The 18,788-nt window shown below is 41.2% G+C and overlaps 1 protein-coding gene across 1 annotated transcript in view; it reads left to right on the top strand.

Moving 5' to 3' along the window:
- Positions 1-18,788, top strand: part of sdk1b (sidekick cell adhesion molecule 1b) — a 326,663-nt gene that overhangs the window by 272,957 nt on the left and 34,918 nt on the right. The window contains exons 29-31 of the mRNA XM_089005907.1: positions 1,580-1,678; positions 11,337-11,531; positions 17,091-17,292. Coding sequence (XP_088862033.1) covers positions 1,580-1,678; positions 11,337-11,531; positions 17,091-17,292 — 496 coding nt within the window. The remainder of the gene's footprint in view (positions 1-1,579; positions 1,679-11,336; positions 11,532-17,090; positions 17,293-18,788) is intronic.

Below are 18,788 nucleotides of genomic sequence, written 5' to 3'. Positions count from 1 at the left end.
ACTCAAATTGCAGGACCCACAGAATAATAATAATAATCATAATAATAATAATAACAATAATAATAAATTTCATTTAAGCGCCTTTCAAAATTCTCAAGGTCACTTCACAGTCACACGATAAATTTATCTGTTGAGTTTAGAGAATACATAAATATTCAATGCAGCGTAAGAAACCTTACACTCTCTTCTTTCATCAGAAAAAAAGAGTTAATTCATAAGTTATATCAGTCTGGAGTTATCTGAGCTTGAAATGGGGGCGGCTGTACAAAAGGCAAATTCTCCCCCCTCGTGAAAGGGACAAACATTGCGAGACGTCTGATCAGTACTCCCTTGCAAGAAAAACCAAAACCCGAACAAATTTATATATTTTTTGCATCGTTCATGAAACATGAAAATAATAACACACTTTATGCAGTTTGTGTGACCTTGTGTGTGTGTGTGTGTGTGTGTGTGTGTGTGTGTGTGTGTGTGCGTGCGTGCGTCTGTGTGTGTGTGTGTGTGTGCGTGTGCGTGCGTGTGTCGTGTGTGTGTGTGTGTGTGTGTGTGCGTGCGTGTGCGTGTGTGTGTGTGTGTGTGTGTGTGTGTGTGTGTGTGTGTGTGTGTGTGTGTGTGTGTGTGTGTGTGTGTGTGTGTCCCTGTGTGCTGAGGCCAGAGGCATCCTCGCGGCCTCATCTATAGTCACGCATTTAAAAGGCCAACCGACACCAATGTTTTTGTTTCCTAACTGACATAAGAAAAACGTTTTATAGCATCTAAAATACCCAGAACACACAGTCAAATGCAAAACACCAATAAAAATGACTTAAAGTCTCCCAAAACGACTTCAAAATGATCTGAGAAAGTTTCAGTTTCAGAAGGTCCCGCCCCCAGTTCGTGACGTCACGCTAAGACGTCTTGTCTTGCTCGAGAAGCAAAACAATGGCTTCAGATTTGGAGAGTATGCTTTCTTATTACTCATCCACTTATGAATATGATTCAAATAGTTCTGAAGAGGAAAGCATACATGTTTGCAATCGATTAAAGAAGTCCTTCCGTGTCATTTTGAGGCATCTGGACTGATGTGTAGCGTCCCAGAAAATGCACAAGATGGCGCCCAAGCTCCGTTGAAAATGGGCTGATTTGTCTGCTGGGGATTTGTGTCAGCTAGTATCAAATAGTAATCTTGGTGCAACACACAACGATTCACCATCGCGTTATTTATGTGTTTTCCTTCTAATTTCACCATCAACATGGAGTTTTCAGACCAAACAAAGTACCCAAACTGCATTGTGTGTCGCTTTCTCAGTCAAGGGCGTTCCTGACGTGACGTCATGTCAGGAATCGTCACCAACTTGAAAACAAGACTTCCTGAATATTCAGCGCGAGTCTTAAAACGTAAAATATAGCTATATGCGGTGGAACCTTTGTAAAATACACTCAGTAGAAGTCATTTGAAGTGAATTTACAAATTATGGACAAAACTTGTGTCGGTTGTCCTTTAATATAAGTGCCTGATGTTGCAATGCTCTGTGGCTCATTTCATATTATTCGAAGTCCACACGGCTACCAACTCCCATTTCTGTTTTTCTCCCCTTTTTAGTCCCAGGTCCCCCTGTCAGGGTGGTATTTCCTGAGGTCCGCCTGTCATCAGCCAGGGTGGTGTGGGAGCCTCCCACAAACCCCAACGGTATCATATTAGGTATTTAAACACACACACACACACACACACACACACACACACACACACACACACACACACACACACACACACACACACACACACACACACACACATGCACACACACACACACACACACACACACACACACACACACACACACACACACACACACACACACACACACACACACACACACACACACACACACACACATGAAGGAGCACCTTAAATCATTCACTGCCAGACGTGCAAAAATGTGTCCACTCCAGTGCCAGGGGTTTTGTCATTGTCACTCGAATTCTAGGACCCAAAGAATATTGACTTTTAGGGTGTGTCCCTCATTGACTTCTCGCCATGTGAGAGGTGAATAGCGTTGCTCAACAGCATGTGTGCATGGCCTCAACCTGGGTGAATTATTTTTGAATATATTAACTCATTCACTGCCAGACATGTTGCAAAAAATGTGTCCACTCCAGTGCCAGGGTTTTTGTCATTTTTCACTCAAATTACAGGACCCACAGAATATTGAGTTTAAGGACTACATAAACATTCAATGCTGCATAAGAAACCTTTGACTCTCTTCTTTCATTCGAAAAAAATAGTTAATTCCTAAATTATATGGGTCTGGAGTTATATGAGCTTGAAATGAGGGCTGCTGTCCAAAATACAATGCAATACATACATACATATTGATTTATATAGCGCTTTAACAAAAGCTGAAGCTGTAACAAAGCGCTAACATGGAAAAAGGGAAATGCTGCCCCCTTGTGGAAAACTAAAAACATTGCCAGAGGTCGTGGCCAGCACTTTATCGGCACCCAACCATGAAAAAACAATACCTGCACAAATTCGGCAATGGCGCTCTACGTCATATGATCAATTCCCAAATAAATGCGTGAATGAGTTAATCATTATTTGGAAAGCGATTATAGATTAAATTCACACCGGGAATAAATTCAGCAAAAACACAATAAATCATGTCATTTTTTTTTCACCATTCAGATGTGTTTGCGTAAATCAAAAGGTAATCGGAGACTTGTTCTGTTTTTAACATAGGACCTCAGATTAGAGAGCAGCCTTGTAATTCTTGCATGCATTGATTTTTGTGAATTTTGGAGTTGAGTTTTGCTTTTCCAGAATGTCAGGCAAGGCTCCCCAGAGCTTCAGCTCGGATATGAACTGCCTTCCAACTTCATTGATCTTTATCTACTGACTCTAACACTCATGGAACTTTTGCGTAAGGAGACTTCAAAGGTTTTCAATTAGTGGTTGATCGTCAAGGGAGGATAACCGCGATGGGCATAAAAGTGGAGAAACTCAACCACCTGACCTCACCTCCATTGACATCCTTTGGAGCAATCCCAAACCAAAAGTTTATTGAGTCCAAAGAGGATATTCGGATAGTTCAGAATCAGATGTATTGGCTGTGTATGCCAAAAAAAAAAAAAAAAAAACGGAATAAAACAAAGAATTTACATCCCGATTCAGATGAACACAGACAAGACGGCAATAATCAACAAAGGGGAGACGGAACGAGAAGCCTAGCGGATGGCCATTAAGCGCCTCAATAGCTCGGATGTGAAAGGAAAACAGTCGACTCGGGCGATAGACTCCAACCGTTTCTCTCAATAGAGGAAGAAAAAAAAACTACTTCAACACATGTAGCGCACATTTTAAAAACAGTCCAAGACTGAACAAAGACATTGACGTCTGTGTAAGCTCTCAGTCGTATAATAATGATGGATGGGTGGATATTATACAGTAAAGTCTCGTTATATCGATATCGGATATATCGATAGTCCCGGTTATATCGATATTATTTCTATGCACGCACGGAGAAAATTACATGCAAACAGGGTCGGATATATCGATAGTCCCGGTTATATCGATATTTTTTCGGACTCCCTTGAATATCGATATAACGAGACTTTACTGTATTTATTATTATTTTTATTATTATTATTATTATTATTATTATTATTATTGTTATTATCCATCCATCCATTCAGCCATCTTCTGCCGCTTATCCGGGGTTGGGTCGCGGGGGCAGCAGCAGCTTCAGTAGGGAAGCCCAGACTTCCCTCTCCCCAGCCACTTCTTCTAGCTCGTCCTGGCGGATCCCAAGGCATTGCAAGGCCAGCTGGGAGACATAGTCTCTCCAGGGTGACCTGGGTCGTCCCCAGGGTCTCCAGCCAGTGGGACATGCTCGGAACACCTCACCATGTAGGCATCCTAGGGGCATCCTAATCAGATGCCCGAGCCACCTCATCTGGCTCCTCTCGATGTGGAGGAGAAGCGACTCGACTCTGAGCTCCTCCCGGATGACCGAGCTTCTCACCTTATCTCTAAGGGAGAGCCCAGACACCCGACGGAGAAAGCTCATTTCTGCCGCTTGCATCCGGGATCTCGTTCTTTCGGACACAACCCATAGCTCGTGACCATAGATGGGGGTTGGGATGTAGATCGACCGGTAGATTGAGAGCTTTGCTTTTTGGCTCAGCTCCTTCTTCACCACGACAGATCGGTACAAAGTCCGCATCGCAGCAGACGCCGCACCGATCCGCCTGTGCACCTCTCGTTCCCTCACACCCTCATTCGTGAACAAAACTCCCAGATACTTAAAGTTCTCCACTTGAGGCAAGATCTCCTCCCCGACCCGGAGAGGGCACTCCACCCTTTTCTGACTGAGAACCATTGTCTCAGATTTGGAGGTGCTGATTCTCATCCCAGCCGCTTCACATTCGGCTGCGAAACGCTCGAGAGAGAGTTGGAGAGCCCCGCTTGAAGGCGTCAACAGTACAACATCATCTGCAAAAAGCAGAGATGCTATACTTGGGCCACCAAAATGGAAACATTATTATTATTATAAAATAAAACCTGACCAAATTTGCGAATGGCGCACTAAGTCATATTTTCAATTCCTGAATAAATTCGTGAATTTCAGAATAAATTCACGAATGGCTGTCTTAAGCATGTGTTTTGGTTCATTTGAAACATGCATATAAAAATTAAATTGTCAGTGAAATTGACTTAACTTCATTTTTTTAACACTAATTCACTTTTTTGTAACAGTTGAACAGAAGTAACTTTTGTTGATTGTCACCATTTTGGAATTAAAAAAAATTGAAAATCTGCATTTGCGGGGATCATTCTTATTATTATGATTATTATTATGATTATTATTATTATTATGATGATGATGATGATGATTATTATTATTATTATTTTATGTGGAGCGACATCCACAAATTTGTCCGGGTTTTGGTTTTTCTTGTAGGGTGCCGATAAAGCGCTGGTCAGACTCCCTTCCATAAGAGGGCAGCATTAGCCTTTCTTCCATATGAGCGCTTTGTTACAGCTTCAGCTGTTGTTAAAGGGCTATAAATCAATATGTATGTATTGTATTGTATTTTTACAGCCGCCCCCATTTCAAGCTCACATAACTCCAGACCCATATATTTTAGGAATTAACTATTTTTGTCTGGTGAAAGAAAATAATCTAAGGTTTCCTACGCTGCATTGAATGTTTATTGGATAGGATTGGCCTTTATTAGTCTCGCAGTGGAGAAATTTACATTTTACAGCAGCAAAGTGATGAAAGGAATGAAGGTATGTAATGTAAGTATAATGTAAGTATGTAACGTACGTTTGTAGTCCTAAAACTCAATATTATGTGGGTCATCCAATTCAAATGAAAATGACAAAAACCCTGGCACTCAAGTCGACACATTTTTGCACATCATCTGGCAGTGAATGAGTTAATGTCCTTTTGATTTTTGCCGTTTTCAACATACTGTCAGAAACATATATTAATTTCATTTTCTTTCATACGATTCGTGCGTGTATCTCGGATACTCTGACATACTGCATGTTCCGTCTTGAAAAATCTGAATATGTGCCGCGCAAACCCCGAATCCGAAGCAGTAGATTAGTGAGGTAGTGATTTTGGATATTCCTGCACGTCGCTTGACAGTTGAGGTTAGCCTGTTGTACATGCCGACGTCGGGGGGTGGAGTAACACTTGTCCTCTCAGCAGGGCGATGTGAATGATGCGCCAGCTTAATTGAAGCGGGAAGACATTTAGGATGATGCCATTCTGCGACGGAATCGAGCGTCGTAATCCTGCTGCATCCTTGCTCAGACCCGTGGTGTGCATTCTGCGCGTGTGTGCATTTCCAAACACAGACATCGGCGGGCAAAGTCAGCATCAAGCAGAGACTCTCATTTGCCTTTTATGTGCGTCCTTCACCGCCCTCTCCTCATCCTGGCATTGTATAGTTCTTAATTTAATCACGCCAGTCAGTCATAAAAGACATTTTAATCGATCTAATTAATGAGCACATCCTCCCTAAGGTTGCCGATTAGCTGGAGTCTAACCCAGCTGAGACAGATAATATACTGCAAGGCATATATTCTTTATCCTCTGCAAAAAATTATTTCCGATGTATTGGAGCTTCGGGTTCAATGAAGTCTTCAATACTGAACGTCTGTGTGTTTGTCTTATACGGCACCCTGAAGGACATACACACATAAATAAATAAAAAATAAGCACAGTTTTGATTTTAAAAGAAATTAAAGAAAGAAAACTAAGACGAAAACAGATATGTCACCAAAAAATTGTATCAAGGAATTGGCAGGAGCTCACAAACGGCAGAGCTCCAACATGACCAATAGTAGTACATGAGTGCATTTTCCCAACTTTTTGTTCCTTCGTTCACGCAAAACGCATCCCTCCAACTGGAATTTAATAAAATAAAATAGAATAAAAAGATTTGTTCTTGTACATGTGAAAAATGACATGAAAAAAGACAAGTAACATTTTTCACTCATTCGCTGTCATTCCTGAATTTATTCGGGAATTGAAAAGTGTCACGAGGGGCGCCATTTCTGAATTTGTTCGGGTTTTGATTTTCTTGCTAGGGGTGCCGATAAATCGCTGGTCAGATCTCTCCCAATTGTTTTTTCCCCTTCCACGAGGGGCAGCATTTGCCTTTTGTCCATGTTCACACTTTGTTACAGCTTCAGCTATTGTTAAAGCGCTATATAAATCAATATATGTATGTATTATATTGTAATTTGTACTGCCGCCCCATTTCAGGCTCATCTAATTTCAGATCCATATAACTATCACTCCATATAACATAACTGTATCATGAAAGAAGATAGTCTGAGGTTTCTACCAGTGTATTGAATGTTTATTTAGTCCTAAAACTCAATATTCTGTAGGTCCTGCAATTTGAGTGAAAATGACAAAAACCCATTTTCACACATCGACTGGCAGTGAATGAGTTGCAGGACAACCAATACCATTTTTTTATTTCCTAACTGACATCAGAAAAACGTTTTATAGCATCCAAAATACCCAAAACACACAGGCTGATATTTTTAGTCAAATGCAAAACACCAATAAAAATGACTTAAAGTGTCCCAAAACTGCTTCAAAATTACATCGGAAATGGCGAGTTTCAGAAGGTCCCGCCCCCTTGTTCGTGACGTCACGCCAGGATACTCCAGACACAAAACAATGGCTTCAGAGAGTTCAGATTCGGAGATGCTTTCTTGTTCCTCATCCAGTTATAAATATGATTCAAATAGTTCTGAAGAGGAAATCATAAATGTTTGCAATCGATTAAAGAAGTCCTTCCGTCTCAATTCGAGCCGTCTGGACTCCAATGTAGCTCCCAGAAAATGCACAAGATGGCGCACAAGCTCAGTTAAAAATGGGCTGATTCGCCTGTTGAGAATTTGTGTCCACTTTTATGGTGTTACCGCAATTGGTAGTGTTGGTGCGACACACAACGATTCACCACCGCGTTATTTATGTGTTTTTCCTTCTAATTTCGCCATCAACACAAAGTTTTCAGACCAAACAAAGTACCCAAAATTCATTGTGTGTCACTTTCTCGGTCAGGGGCGTTCCTGACGTGACGTCACATCAGGACTCGTCATCAACTCGTAAACAAGACTTCCTGAATATTCAGCGCGAGTCTTAAAACGTAAAATATAGCTATATGCGGTAGAATCTTTGTAAAATACTCTCAGTAGAAGTCATTTGAAGTGATTTTACAAATTATGGACACAACTTGTCCGGAGATGTTGGTTGTCCTTTAAGATTTCCCAATTGAACAATGTACTTTAAACCTCGCCCTGCTTTGTTTGACACTGTGGGTCATTCTTGGGTGGTGGGGGGGGCAACCTATAATGCAGCTCATACAACACGAGCTATTTTAATGTATTCACTACAAGACATCTGTATGTTCTTTGAAGCACGGCGTCGGAAGATGTTAAAAATACCTTCACAAGCTTGTTAACTTGCGGCGCTTATGAGTATTTCATGAACTATACAAGCGCAGCCAAGCACATGGAGCCGCTAGCATCGCCATAGACACATTTTTTGCCAAAATCCAGCGGGCTGCGTTTAATATTTTACGCGCTGCTTCTTTCCCGTTGGCAGAAGAAAAAACTAAAAACCCGCGAGGGTATTTTTACAAAAAAGACAGAGTCCCCTTTTGTAATGGAGATTTATCTTCATCTCATCAACGGGGATATCCCGTAGATATCTGTGCCAAACTCCGACTTCCGCAAGCGATTGTTTTGATGCCGGCGGATTTTGCCATCTCGCCGTTATCCGCTAATCTTCCTCGCTCGCCGCTTACATTGAGCAAACAATCGGACTATCTGGTAAAATGATCAGAAAACGGATTAGGTCCCCGTCAGCCGATTATTGTCAAAACACTTTTACTGTAAAGCACTCGTACGTGTGGCTGAGCATGCTCTCACGAGAATTTTGTCAGATTTTCAGCAAAAGGATATTACTCACAGGGAAAAAGCATTTGCTCATGTTCCTGTTATTTTTATAATCTTGGAAATAATTTAACACATCCCAACATGACCCAAAAACAAAATGTGCATTCTATTTCTCAATGAGTGAATTCATTTATCTTACCCCCAAACATATTTGGGGTTTAACTCAGGGGTGTCCAAACTTTTTGCAAAATTCGAGGGCAGATTTGGTGTGTTAAGAATGTAGTGGGAGGCCACCTTGGCGGACGTTCTTTACATATCACAGCAATTAATTGAAATAAATTTCAGTAAGCCATTCTGTTTCACATTTGCTTTTTTAATTGAACTCATTCACTGCCAGACGATGTACAAAAATGTATCCACTCCAGTGCCAGGATTTTTGTCATTGTCACTCAAATTGCAGGACCTACAGAATATTGAGTTTTAGGACTACATAAACATTCAATGCAGTGTAAGAAACCTTAGACGCTCTTCTTTCTTCAGAAAAAAAAGAGTTAATTCTTAAATTATATTGATCCGGAGTTATATGAGCTTAAAATTGGGGTGGGTGTCCAAAATACAATGCAATACATACATATTAGTTTTTAAAGGACTTTAACTGGAATTGATGAAAAGGTTGATGGACCACTCCTGTACGACTGAGAGCTTACACAGACGTTTAACTGGAATTGAAGCGGATTTACGTGGGACAGGAGATGTGAGACAATGTCTTTTCTTCAATGGATGCTACAGCTGCATGTTTGCTTTCAACATTTACCTTGTCGTAGACGTGCACCTTCCACCATGATCCACTGCTGAAAAGGATGCTTTGATAATAATAATAATAAAACATTTAATTTCAAGCGCCTTTCAGAACACCCAAGGACACTTTACAATAAAAACAAAGCAAACAAATATAAAACCAAAAGTAAAATGATAAATAATAAAATAGTTTTTGAACGAACTAGACATTGAAAGCAATTTTAAACAGATGAATTTTGAGGTGGGAGTTGAAAATAGGGAGGGAGTCAATATTACAGATGTTGGGTGGAAGTGAATTCCAGAGTTTGGGAGCCCAGCGGCTGAAAGCTCTGCATCCCATCGTGGTGAGACGGGAAGAGGGCACATAGAGGTAAAGGGACGATGAGGATCTGAGGGACCGAGAGGGAACGGAGATTTGAAGCAGGTCAGACAGATAGGGAGGGGCAAACAGAAGTACAGTAAAGTCTCATTATATCGATATTCAAGGGAGTCCGAAAAAATATCGATATAACCGGGACTATCGATATATCCGACCCTATTTGCATGTAATTTTCTCCGTGCGTGCATAGAAATAGTATCGATATAACCGGGACTATCGATATATCCGATATCGATATAACGAGACTTTACTGTATTTTGAATTCAATCCGATGTTTGACAGGGAGCCAGTGGAGCTGTTGGAGGACAGGGGTGATGGGTGAAAGGAGGGTGTTTTAGTGATGATCCGGGCTGAAGAATTTTGGACTAGTTGGCTTTATGGAGACATTTCTGATTGACACCGAAGAGAACTGAGTTACAATAATCGATGCGGGAGGTGACGAGACTGTGGATAAGGATAGCAGCAGAGTGAGGCGTGAGAGAAGGACACAGACAGATTGATATTACGGAAGTGGAAATATGCAGACCGAGTTATGTTATTTATATGGGAGTGAAAAGATAGTGTGCTATCGAGGATGACACCCAGGCTCTTGACCTGAAGGGAGGGGGACACGGTTGAACTGTCAATGGTGAGAGAGAAACGGTTTGATTTTTGTAGGGTGGATTTGGTGCCGACAAGGAGAAGTTCAGTTTTTTCGCTGTTAAGCTTGAGAAAGTTATGGGAAAGCCAGGATTTAATTTCTGAGAGGCAAAGTGAAAGGGATGAAGGTAAAAGAGAGGCATCAGGTTTGCTGGAAAGGTAGAGTTGGGTGTCATCTGCGAAGCAGTGAAAGTGAATGTTAAATTTGCGGAAAATATTGCCAAGAGGAAGAAGGTAGGTAATACAGAAAAGGGGCCCCAGGACAGACCCTTGGGGCACACCAGAGGACACGGGAGAGGACCGTGAGGTAAAGGAGTCGATTTGGATAAACTGTGAGCGATCAGAGAGATAGGAGTGAAACCAGCGGGTGTGCGTGATACCTAGGGTGGAAAGTCTGTCGAGTAGGATGGAGTGGGAAAATGGTGTCAAAAGCCGCGGTCAGGTCGAGAAGGATGAGGATGGAGAGTGAACCGGCATCGGCTGCCATGAAAAGATCATTCGTGATCATTGGTGAAAACACCAATAAAAATGACAATAAAAAATAAAGTGTCCCAAAACTACTTCAAAATGACCTTGGAAATGGCGAGTTTCAGAAGGTCCCGCCCCCTTTGATCGTGATGTCACGCCAAGACATCTTGCCTTGCTCGAGAATCAAAACAATGGCTTCAGATTCGGAGAAGATGCTTTCTTGTTACTAATCCAGTTATGAATATGATTCAAATAGTTCTGAAGAGGAAAGCATACATGTTTGCAATTGCTGATTGATTTGACGACTTAGCATGACCGTGTATTTCTCCTCTGACATACTTTTGTGAGTGGCCTGCCGAAAAATGGAATTGTGCGCGCGTGTACGTGCACGCGATCTATACGCGTTGAGAGGTTTTAACATTATTGCATGGCTTGCTGCACATGAGATACGGAGACCAGTGATTCCCAGCCAAGGGTACAGATGAGAGGTTGTACGTGTATATGAACAGTAGCCTCGCCTTGTTTCTCAACAGAGCAATAATGTTGTTCAGTTTCACTGCTTGACGATTTCTCAAGAACACCAAGAACGTGTGACGAGAGACACAAACAAATTAAGTGTTAATCTTGTTTTTTTTTTCACTCCAGGTTACCAGATTGCCTACCGACTGGAGCACAGGGATAGTCAACAGTGGACCACGGTGGAGGTGGGTTCAAACGGACGCCAGTTCACCGTCACCGGCCTCAGCCCAGAGCAGACCTACGTGTTTCGGCTGGTGGCTCGCACTGCAGTGGGCTGGGGCCAGGAACACCTCGCCTTGGTGGTCACCACTGAGCGAAGAGGTACTACATTTTACAACACTGAATCATGCAACGTGGAAAAAATAAATACAAACTCGCCGAGTGGTTGCAACAGATCCCGGGAACAACATCGGATGTCTCGGTCCAGATAAGCGCGGTGCTATAAATATATATATACATATATATATATAGTATACATATATATATATATATATATATATATATATATATACAGTAAAGTCTCGTTATATCGATATCAGATATATGCACGCACGGAGAAAATTACATGCAAACAGGGTCGGATATATCGATAGTCCCGATTATATCGCTATTTTTTCGGACTCCCTTGAATATCGATATAACGAGACTTTACTATAACATAATATATATATAAATATCGTTATATCGATATATATATATATATATATATATAACCGGGATATCGATATATATATATATATATAATTTTCTCTGTGCAAGCGATGGTGCTGCAGCACATTATAGAAAAACAAAATGGCATATATCTTTTTTTTTTCAACAAAGCGTGGTTTTTATTTGTGCCCTAATGATGAACTGAAGGACAAGTTGAAATATCTCAATGAATCATGTATCCATCTTTCTTACGCCACCTTCATGTCCCAGTTTAATGCCGCATATTTGTACGACAGCAATAATTTCCAGGCAGGGTTCACTGGCACATTTTGAGACGTTATCTCACGCTGAAAATTATTACATTTCACTGAAATTGTCAATATATTTTTTTTCTTTTTTGGGAGAAATTTTTAAATTGTGAAATTTAACTGCTCAATTGCGTTGCCCGTGAAGATCCTCGCTTCATGAATCGACTTGGTTTTTTTTTCTATTGAATACCTTGACAAGGTCTTTTTTGTGGCATATAATAAAATCGTATCCCCCCAAGGAAGAGAAAAGCTGAAAAAAGAGAGCATAATGGAAATCATGAAACCATCTCAGCTTCTGAATGCTAATTCTTTCTAGAAATCCTGTATGAATGTAAAAAAAAAAAACAGTACACAAAAATAGAAATGTCAGAGTGAAAGCACACATTTGCCTGCAAAAATCCTATTACTTGTTGACAGAGTTTACGGCACATCATCTCATCTCATGTTAAATTCATGGCGAAGAAAATATGCTTGTCGGCAATGGAATGAGTGTGCAATTAAAATGTTGCACGGGAAAATGAAACAATATTCACAGAAGCACATATGGCATGTGACACGAAAACGAGGCAGCACACATATCATCAAGACGTAACGCACCCAATCTGCCGGAGGCGGCAAGCTCGTTTGAAGCTGCTCTCGTTGATATCATTTCAAAAATACCAACCAGCTTGAACATCATCCGCCACATACATCGGAGACCCGGCGACACTATTAGCTTAAATTGGCCAGACCGGTAACAATGTATTTTTTCCAGCTCTGTAGTACTCAATCACATATTTCCACCCAGGACTGAGATAATTTATCCCTGAATGCATCACAGGGACATTTTCCCATTATTTTAAGCTGTTATGACTATGTACAATGGAATTCATTTGAATTAGCTTTTGGAATTCCTTTAGCTAGCCATGTATGCTAAAGCTAGCCAAAATCCAAGGCAAAATGGTGTCCCATCGAAAATGCCATTGTTGTCCCACAAATTTTAATCAACTTCACAATGCTATCAAGATTTCAAATTGTACCAGTAGCTTTCAATATGTATTTTACAATTGTCGAACATATGTTTTCACTGTCTCCCCACTCGCATGCGTCCACATTTTACACATTCGACTGTTTTTTTTTTTTCGACTGAAGTAAAAAAATTGTCTGCTGTTTTTAATTTGTGTCATCCACACTAAAGAAGTAAAAAAAAGAAAGACAACAAAACCACTGTGAACTACTGATTAGCATTGCTAAATGCTAAAGTCATCAGGTATCTGCATACCCAATTAGCGTATGGTAAAACCTCGTTTGAAATAGTGCTGTAAATGTTGACTTTTAATTACCACATTTCCCATCGTTTCAATGTAATTTGAGTAGACTTCTTAGTAAAGTGGTCATTTTTGTAGAACAACATGAAAGACTATTATATTGATCACGTTTACATGGAAACATTAAGTTATAATGTCATATATCCAGCTCTACCGACCTCTCTTGTACACCTTAATTGGCTCAAATGTCATGCAGGAATACACATATGCACGCGCGCATACGCGCGCACGCACACACACGCACACACACACACACACACACACACACATACACACACAGCATCACTATCTGCTTTTTTCAGATCCTCCATTCATAGCTCGATTGTTCCACTTCACTAGCATTCCGGCCCATTTAAAACAGCCTTATTGAGAATTCTTTCAGATGATGGCAAACAGGCCAAATTAATCCCTTGAAAACGAAATTGGCTCTTTGATTGCTCGTTCGTGTGTGTGTGTGTGTGTGTGTGTGTGTGTGTGTGTGTGTGTGTGTGTGTGTGTGTGTGTGTGTGTGTGTGTGTGTGTGTGTGTGTGTGTCAAGAGTTGTGCCATAAAATATGATTTGCTTTGTGCAACGAAAGTTCATGTTCATGGCAGAGAGATTAAACAAAACAAACAACAATTGGCAACAAATGTTTTAAAGGACAACCGACGTCACTTTTTTGTTTCCTAACTGACATCAGAAAAAAGTTTTATAGCATCTAAAATACCTAAAACACGCAGTATGTTATTTTTAGTCAACTGCAAGACATCAATAAAAATGACTTACATTGTCTAAAAAGTACTTCAATTTGAAACTAGAAGTGGAGAGTTTCAGAAAGTCTGAATATTGAGTTTTAGGACGACATAAAACATTCAATGCAGCATAAGGAACCTTCGCCTCTCTTCTTTCATCAGAAAAAAGAGTTAATACTTAAGTTATATGGGTCTGGAGTTATCTGAACTTGAAATGGGGTGGCTATACAAACGGCAAATGCTGTCCCCTCGTGGGAGGTTAAAACATTGTGAGAGGTCTGACCAGTGCTTTATCGGCAACCTTCAAGAAAAACCAAAACCAGAACAAATTTGGGAATTGCGCTCCACGTCATGCTTTTCAATTCCTGAATAAATTTGGGAATGGCAGTGAATGAATTAAGTGTCATGGAGAAAAAAAATGTTTGTTAAATTTCTTATCATGCTTTTCAACCTCATTTCCGATTTCCACCCTGTGGGGAACAATTCAACTTACGAGCCCCCTACCATTATCAAATATTTTGCCAAGGACTGATTAGAAAAGAGGAGAAGCGGCAAGGAGAGCAATCCAATTTGTCTTAATTACTTGCGATAAGGATGAATGGCATCCACCAAGCCGCCGTGTGCAACCATGCTCGCCTCTATGCTTGCACGTGCACATTAATTATACCTTGGAGTGAATCAATAACACTTTTATTACCACACCTAGTCAATATCCCCAAACATCCGAAATTAGACAGCCCCATTCCCTATAAGCTGTTTTTTACAGCATTTTCTGCACACATCCTGTCATCCAAAGTGCAAGCTACTTCCGATGCTAACGTTCAAATGCCACCTTTCTAATTGAATAGCAGAGACACTGACTCATGCTAATGCAGTTCCCCCATCGGTGAGACACCAGCTGTTATGTCTTGTTTTATTTCATCAGTTGTTGCGCGCAAACGTCAACCAGGCGGGCAAGTTGATGAAAATGTATGTGCACGCCTTGCACTTGACGCGAGTATGAATCATCTCAGAATTTAGAACGCGACAACCAATCCGTCGGCAATTTATAAGCGGATGAATGAGGCGGCGTGTTCCGTGAACGAGCTTCGGTGAAAGCTTACTTCATCCTTACATAGAAATAAGGTGTGTGTATCTCCCCCACAATGCCTCCTCCCCCTCTTCCTGATTTGAAAATGTGTTAAAATGTTGTCATACTTGTCACATCCTCCTCTGCTCCTGGAGCGGGCCCCTCCCCTCCCTGCTCTCCAGACTCATTTACCTGTTCCTCATTTCCTTAATTGTGCCTTCTGGCTCTAAAAGCCACCCTTACCGTTCGGTCTGCGCCTGTGTATTCTCCGAAGTTGTCACGGTTTGCAAGGTGGTGATGGCGGGTGCGGATCCCAAAAAGCAGGCAGGAGGGAGCAGGAGGTTGTTTGACAAATTGTATTAAAATAAAGTCAGCAGGAACAAAATGTAAAACATCAAAATGATCTGAATGGAAAAAATACAAAGTAGCAAAAGAAGACCAAAAGTAAAAGCCCGCCAAGGTTAAACAAACACGTACACTATGCATGCTGCAACCAAGCAGCAAACAAACAATGAATCGGCACCGGATGATTTAAGTGTCATTGATTTTAACGACCAGCACCTGCGAGGCTGCCGGCAGGGCTGACGTCGCTAACCGCTGGTCGCCAATCTGATCGGGACGACCAGCACCTGTGCAGGTGCAGGCGGGGCCGACAGCGCCCCCCGTTGGTCGCCAACCAGATCATGACAGAAGTTACCTGTCACCCAGCCCTGCGCAGGTCTGTTACTCTGGTCTCCTCCATTGCCTTATAATCTGTATTACTTTATGTGTCTCAGTAAAGACTCTGTTAGAAGTTACTGTCTCTACCGTGTATTTCGGATCCAACCCTTACTGCTTCACGTCCTCCCTCGAGTCCTGCCACCTCTTCTCGAGCGGACATGACAATACTTTCATAAGAAACCACAGTGACTAATCCCAGGAAAGTGGAAGTCCGCATCAAATTTCACATCGTTATCCTTACCCGCCTCTCGCACACTCTGGAATGATGACTAACATGATGCGCTTAACTCATTCACTGCCATTCTCGAATTTATTTGGGAATTCAAAAGTATGACTTGGAGTGCTATTCCCGAATTTGTTTGCGGTTTTCTTGCGGAGGGGTGCCGATAAAGCGATGGTCAGACCTCTAGCAAAGTTGTTCCCTCCCGCAAAGAGGCAGCATTTACCTTTTGTACAGCTGCCCCCATTTCAAGCTCAGATAACTCCAGATCCATATAACGTTGGAATTACAGTCAAGTCTCGTTATATCGATATCGGATATATCGATAGTCCCGGTTATATTGATACTATTTCTATGCACGCACGGAGAAAATTACATGCAAACAGGGTCGGATATATCGATAGTCCCGGTTATATCGATATTTTTTCGGACTCCCTTGAATATCGATATAATGAGACTTTACTGTAATTTATTTTTCTGATGCAAGAAGAGTGTCAAAGGTTTCTTATGCTGCATTAAATGTTTGTGTAGCCCTTAAACTCAATATTCTGCAATCTGAGCGAAAATGCCAAAAACACTGGCATGGAAGTGGAAACATTTTTTGCACATCGTCTGGCAGTGAACGAGTTAATATTGAGAAGGAAAGAAAAAAAACATTTATAAACAATGGAAAATAATAATAATAAATAATTGTGTGGTAAAAGGAATAAAAACGAGGTTTAACTGTTTCTTTTTTTTCGCTCACTTCCGTGAGTAAAAAGTGATCCCGTCAAATTGGATGCAACAGCTGTCATGCATATTACAAGAAGAAAATGGATCATCAGAATGTTGTCTTTTATGTCTCCCTATATAATTCCCTCTTCGTTTATTCAGAGCGTCCCCAGCCGCCCAGGAAGTTGTCCGTTCCTCAGGATGGCGTGGAAGCGCGCCGGCTCCGCCTTCACTGGGTGATTGGTAGCTCAGGCTCCTCCCCCGTAAGGTACTTGACCGTAGAAATCAAAGAGTTGCCGGACGGCGAGTGGATCACCAATATGGCAGACATCCCACACAACTTGACTGCTTGGACCATTGAGAGGTATGCACTAGTCAACGAAGATCAAAATGTATCCACCCTAACTCATTCACTGCCAGACGATGTGCAAAAATGTGTCCACTCCATGCAGGGTTTTTGTCATTGTCACTCAAATTCCAGGACCCCCAGAATATTGACTTTTAGGACGACATAAACATTCAATACAGCATTAGAAACATTAGACTCTGTTCTTTCATCGGAAAAAAAAGACTTAATTCCTAAGTTATATAAGTCTGGAGTTATCTGAGCATGATATGGGGGCGGCCGTACAAAATACATTACAATACATATCCACTGTATATTGGTTTATATCGCGCTTTCGCTCGGTCCCTCAGATCTTCATCCTCCCTTCACCTCTATGTGCCCTCTGCCCATCTCACCACGATGGGATGCAGAGCTTTCAGCCGCTCTGCTCCCAAACCCTGGAATTCTCGTCCACCCAACATCCACAATATTGACTCCCTTCTTATTTTCAAGGCTCACCTCAAAACCCACTTGTTTAAAATTGCGTTTCAATGTATAGTTCTATCTGCTATTTTATTATGTATCATTTTACTTATGGTTTTATTGTTATGTGCTTTGTTTTATTGTTTTTATTGTAAAGTGTCCATGGGTGTTTTGAAAGGCACTTGAAATAAAATGTATTATTATTATTATTTAACACCAGCTTAAAGGACAACCGACGTCACTTTTTTGTTTTTTAACTGACACCAGAAAAACGTTTTATAGCATCCAAAATACCCAAAACACGCAGTATGATATTTTTAGTGCAAAACACCAATAAAAATGACTTAAAGTGTCCAAAATCTTCAAAAAATTGAGCTGCGAATTGGGCATTTTCAGAAAGTCCCGCCCCCAGTTCGTGACGTCACGCCAAGACGTCTTGCATTGCTAGTGAATCAAAACAATGGCTTCAGATTCGGAGAATATGCTTTCTTGTTACACATTCAGTTATGAATATGATTCAAATAGTTCTGAAGAAAGCATACATGTTTGCAACCGATTAAAGAATTTATTTGTGCCATTTTGAGGCAACATCGGGGGAAAATCTCTCACCCCAAAAAAGAGTCACAAAATGGCGACCTCCAGTGGCCACCTCCGTTTCCACAGGCTGATAAATTCCTTATATGGCGCTTGGACACCCTCTTCTGGCCTTCTGGCGGCTTTTGGGTGCAACACGAGGTCCCCAGACCAAACAAATACATTAACGCGATGGAAGGACCGCTACAATACGTCTTTTTTTACGGTGAAGGGCAGTCCTTTAGTGACGTCGCGTACAGACTCGTCACCAACTCAAAAACAAAACTTCCTGAATATTCAGCACGAGTCTTAAAACTTAAAATATAGCTATATGCGGTGGAATCTTTATAAAATACGCTCAGTAGAAGTCATTTGAAGCCATTTTACAAATTATGGACACAACTTGTCCGGAGACGTTGGTTGTCCTTTAACAAACATAAAAGTGACGTTGGTTGTCCTTTAAGCAATCACAAAGCGCA

This window comes from Hippocampus bargibanti, linkage group LG10 (genome assembly GCF_051943395.1).
Source record: "Hippocampus bargibanti isolate YZ-2025 linkage group LG10, ASM5194339v1, whole genome shotgun sequence".
NCBI lineage: Eukaryota > Metazoa > Chordata > Actinopteri > Syngnathiformes > Syngnathidae > Hippocampus > Hippocampus bargibanti.
The sequence above is the reverse complement of the archived record's forward strand: the minus strand, read 5'-3'. Positions and strand labels throughout refer to the sequence as shown.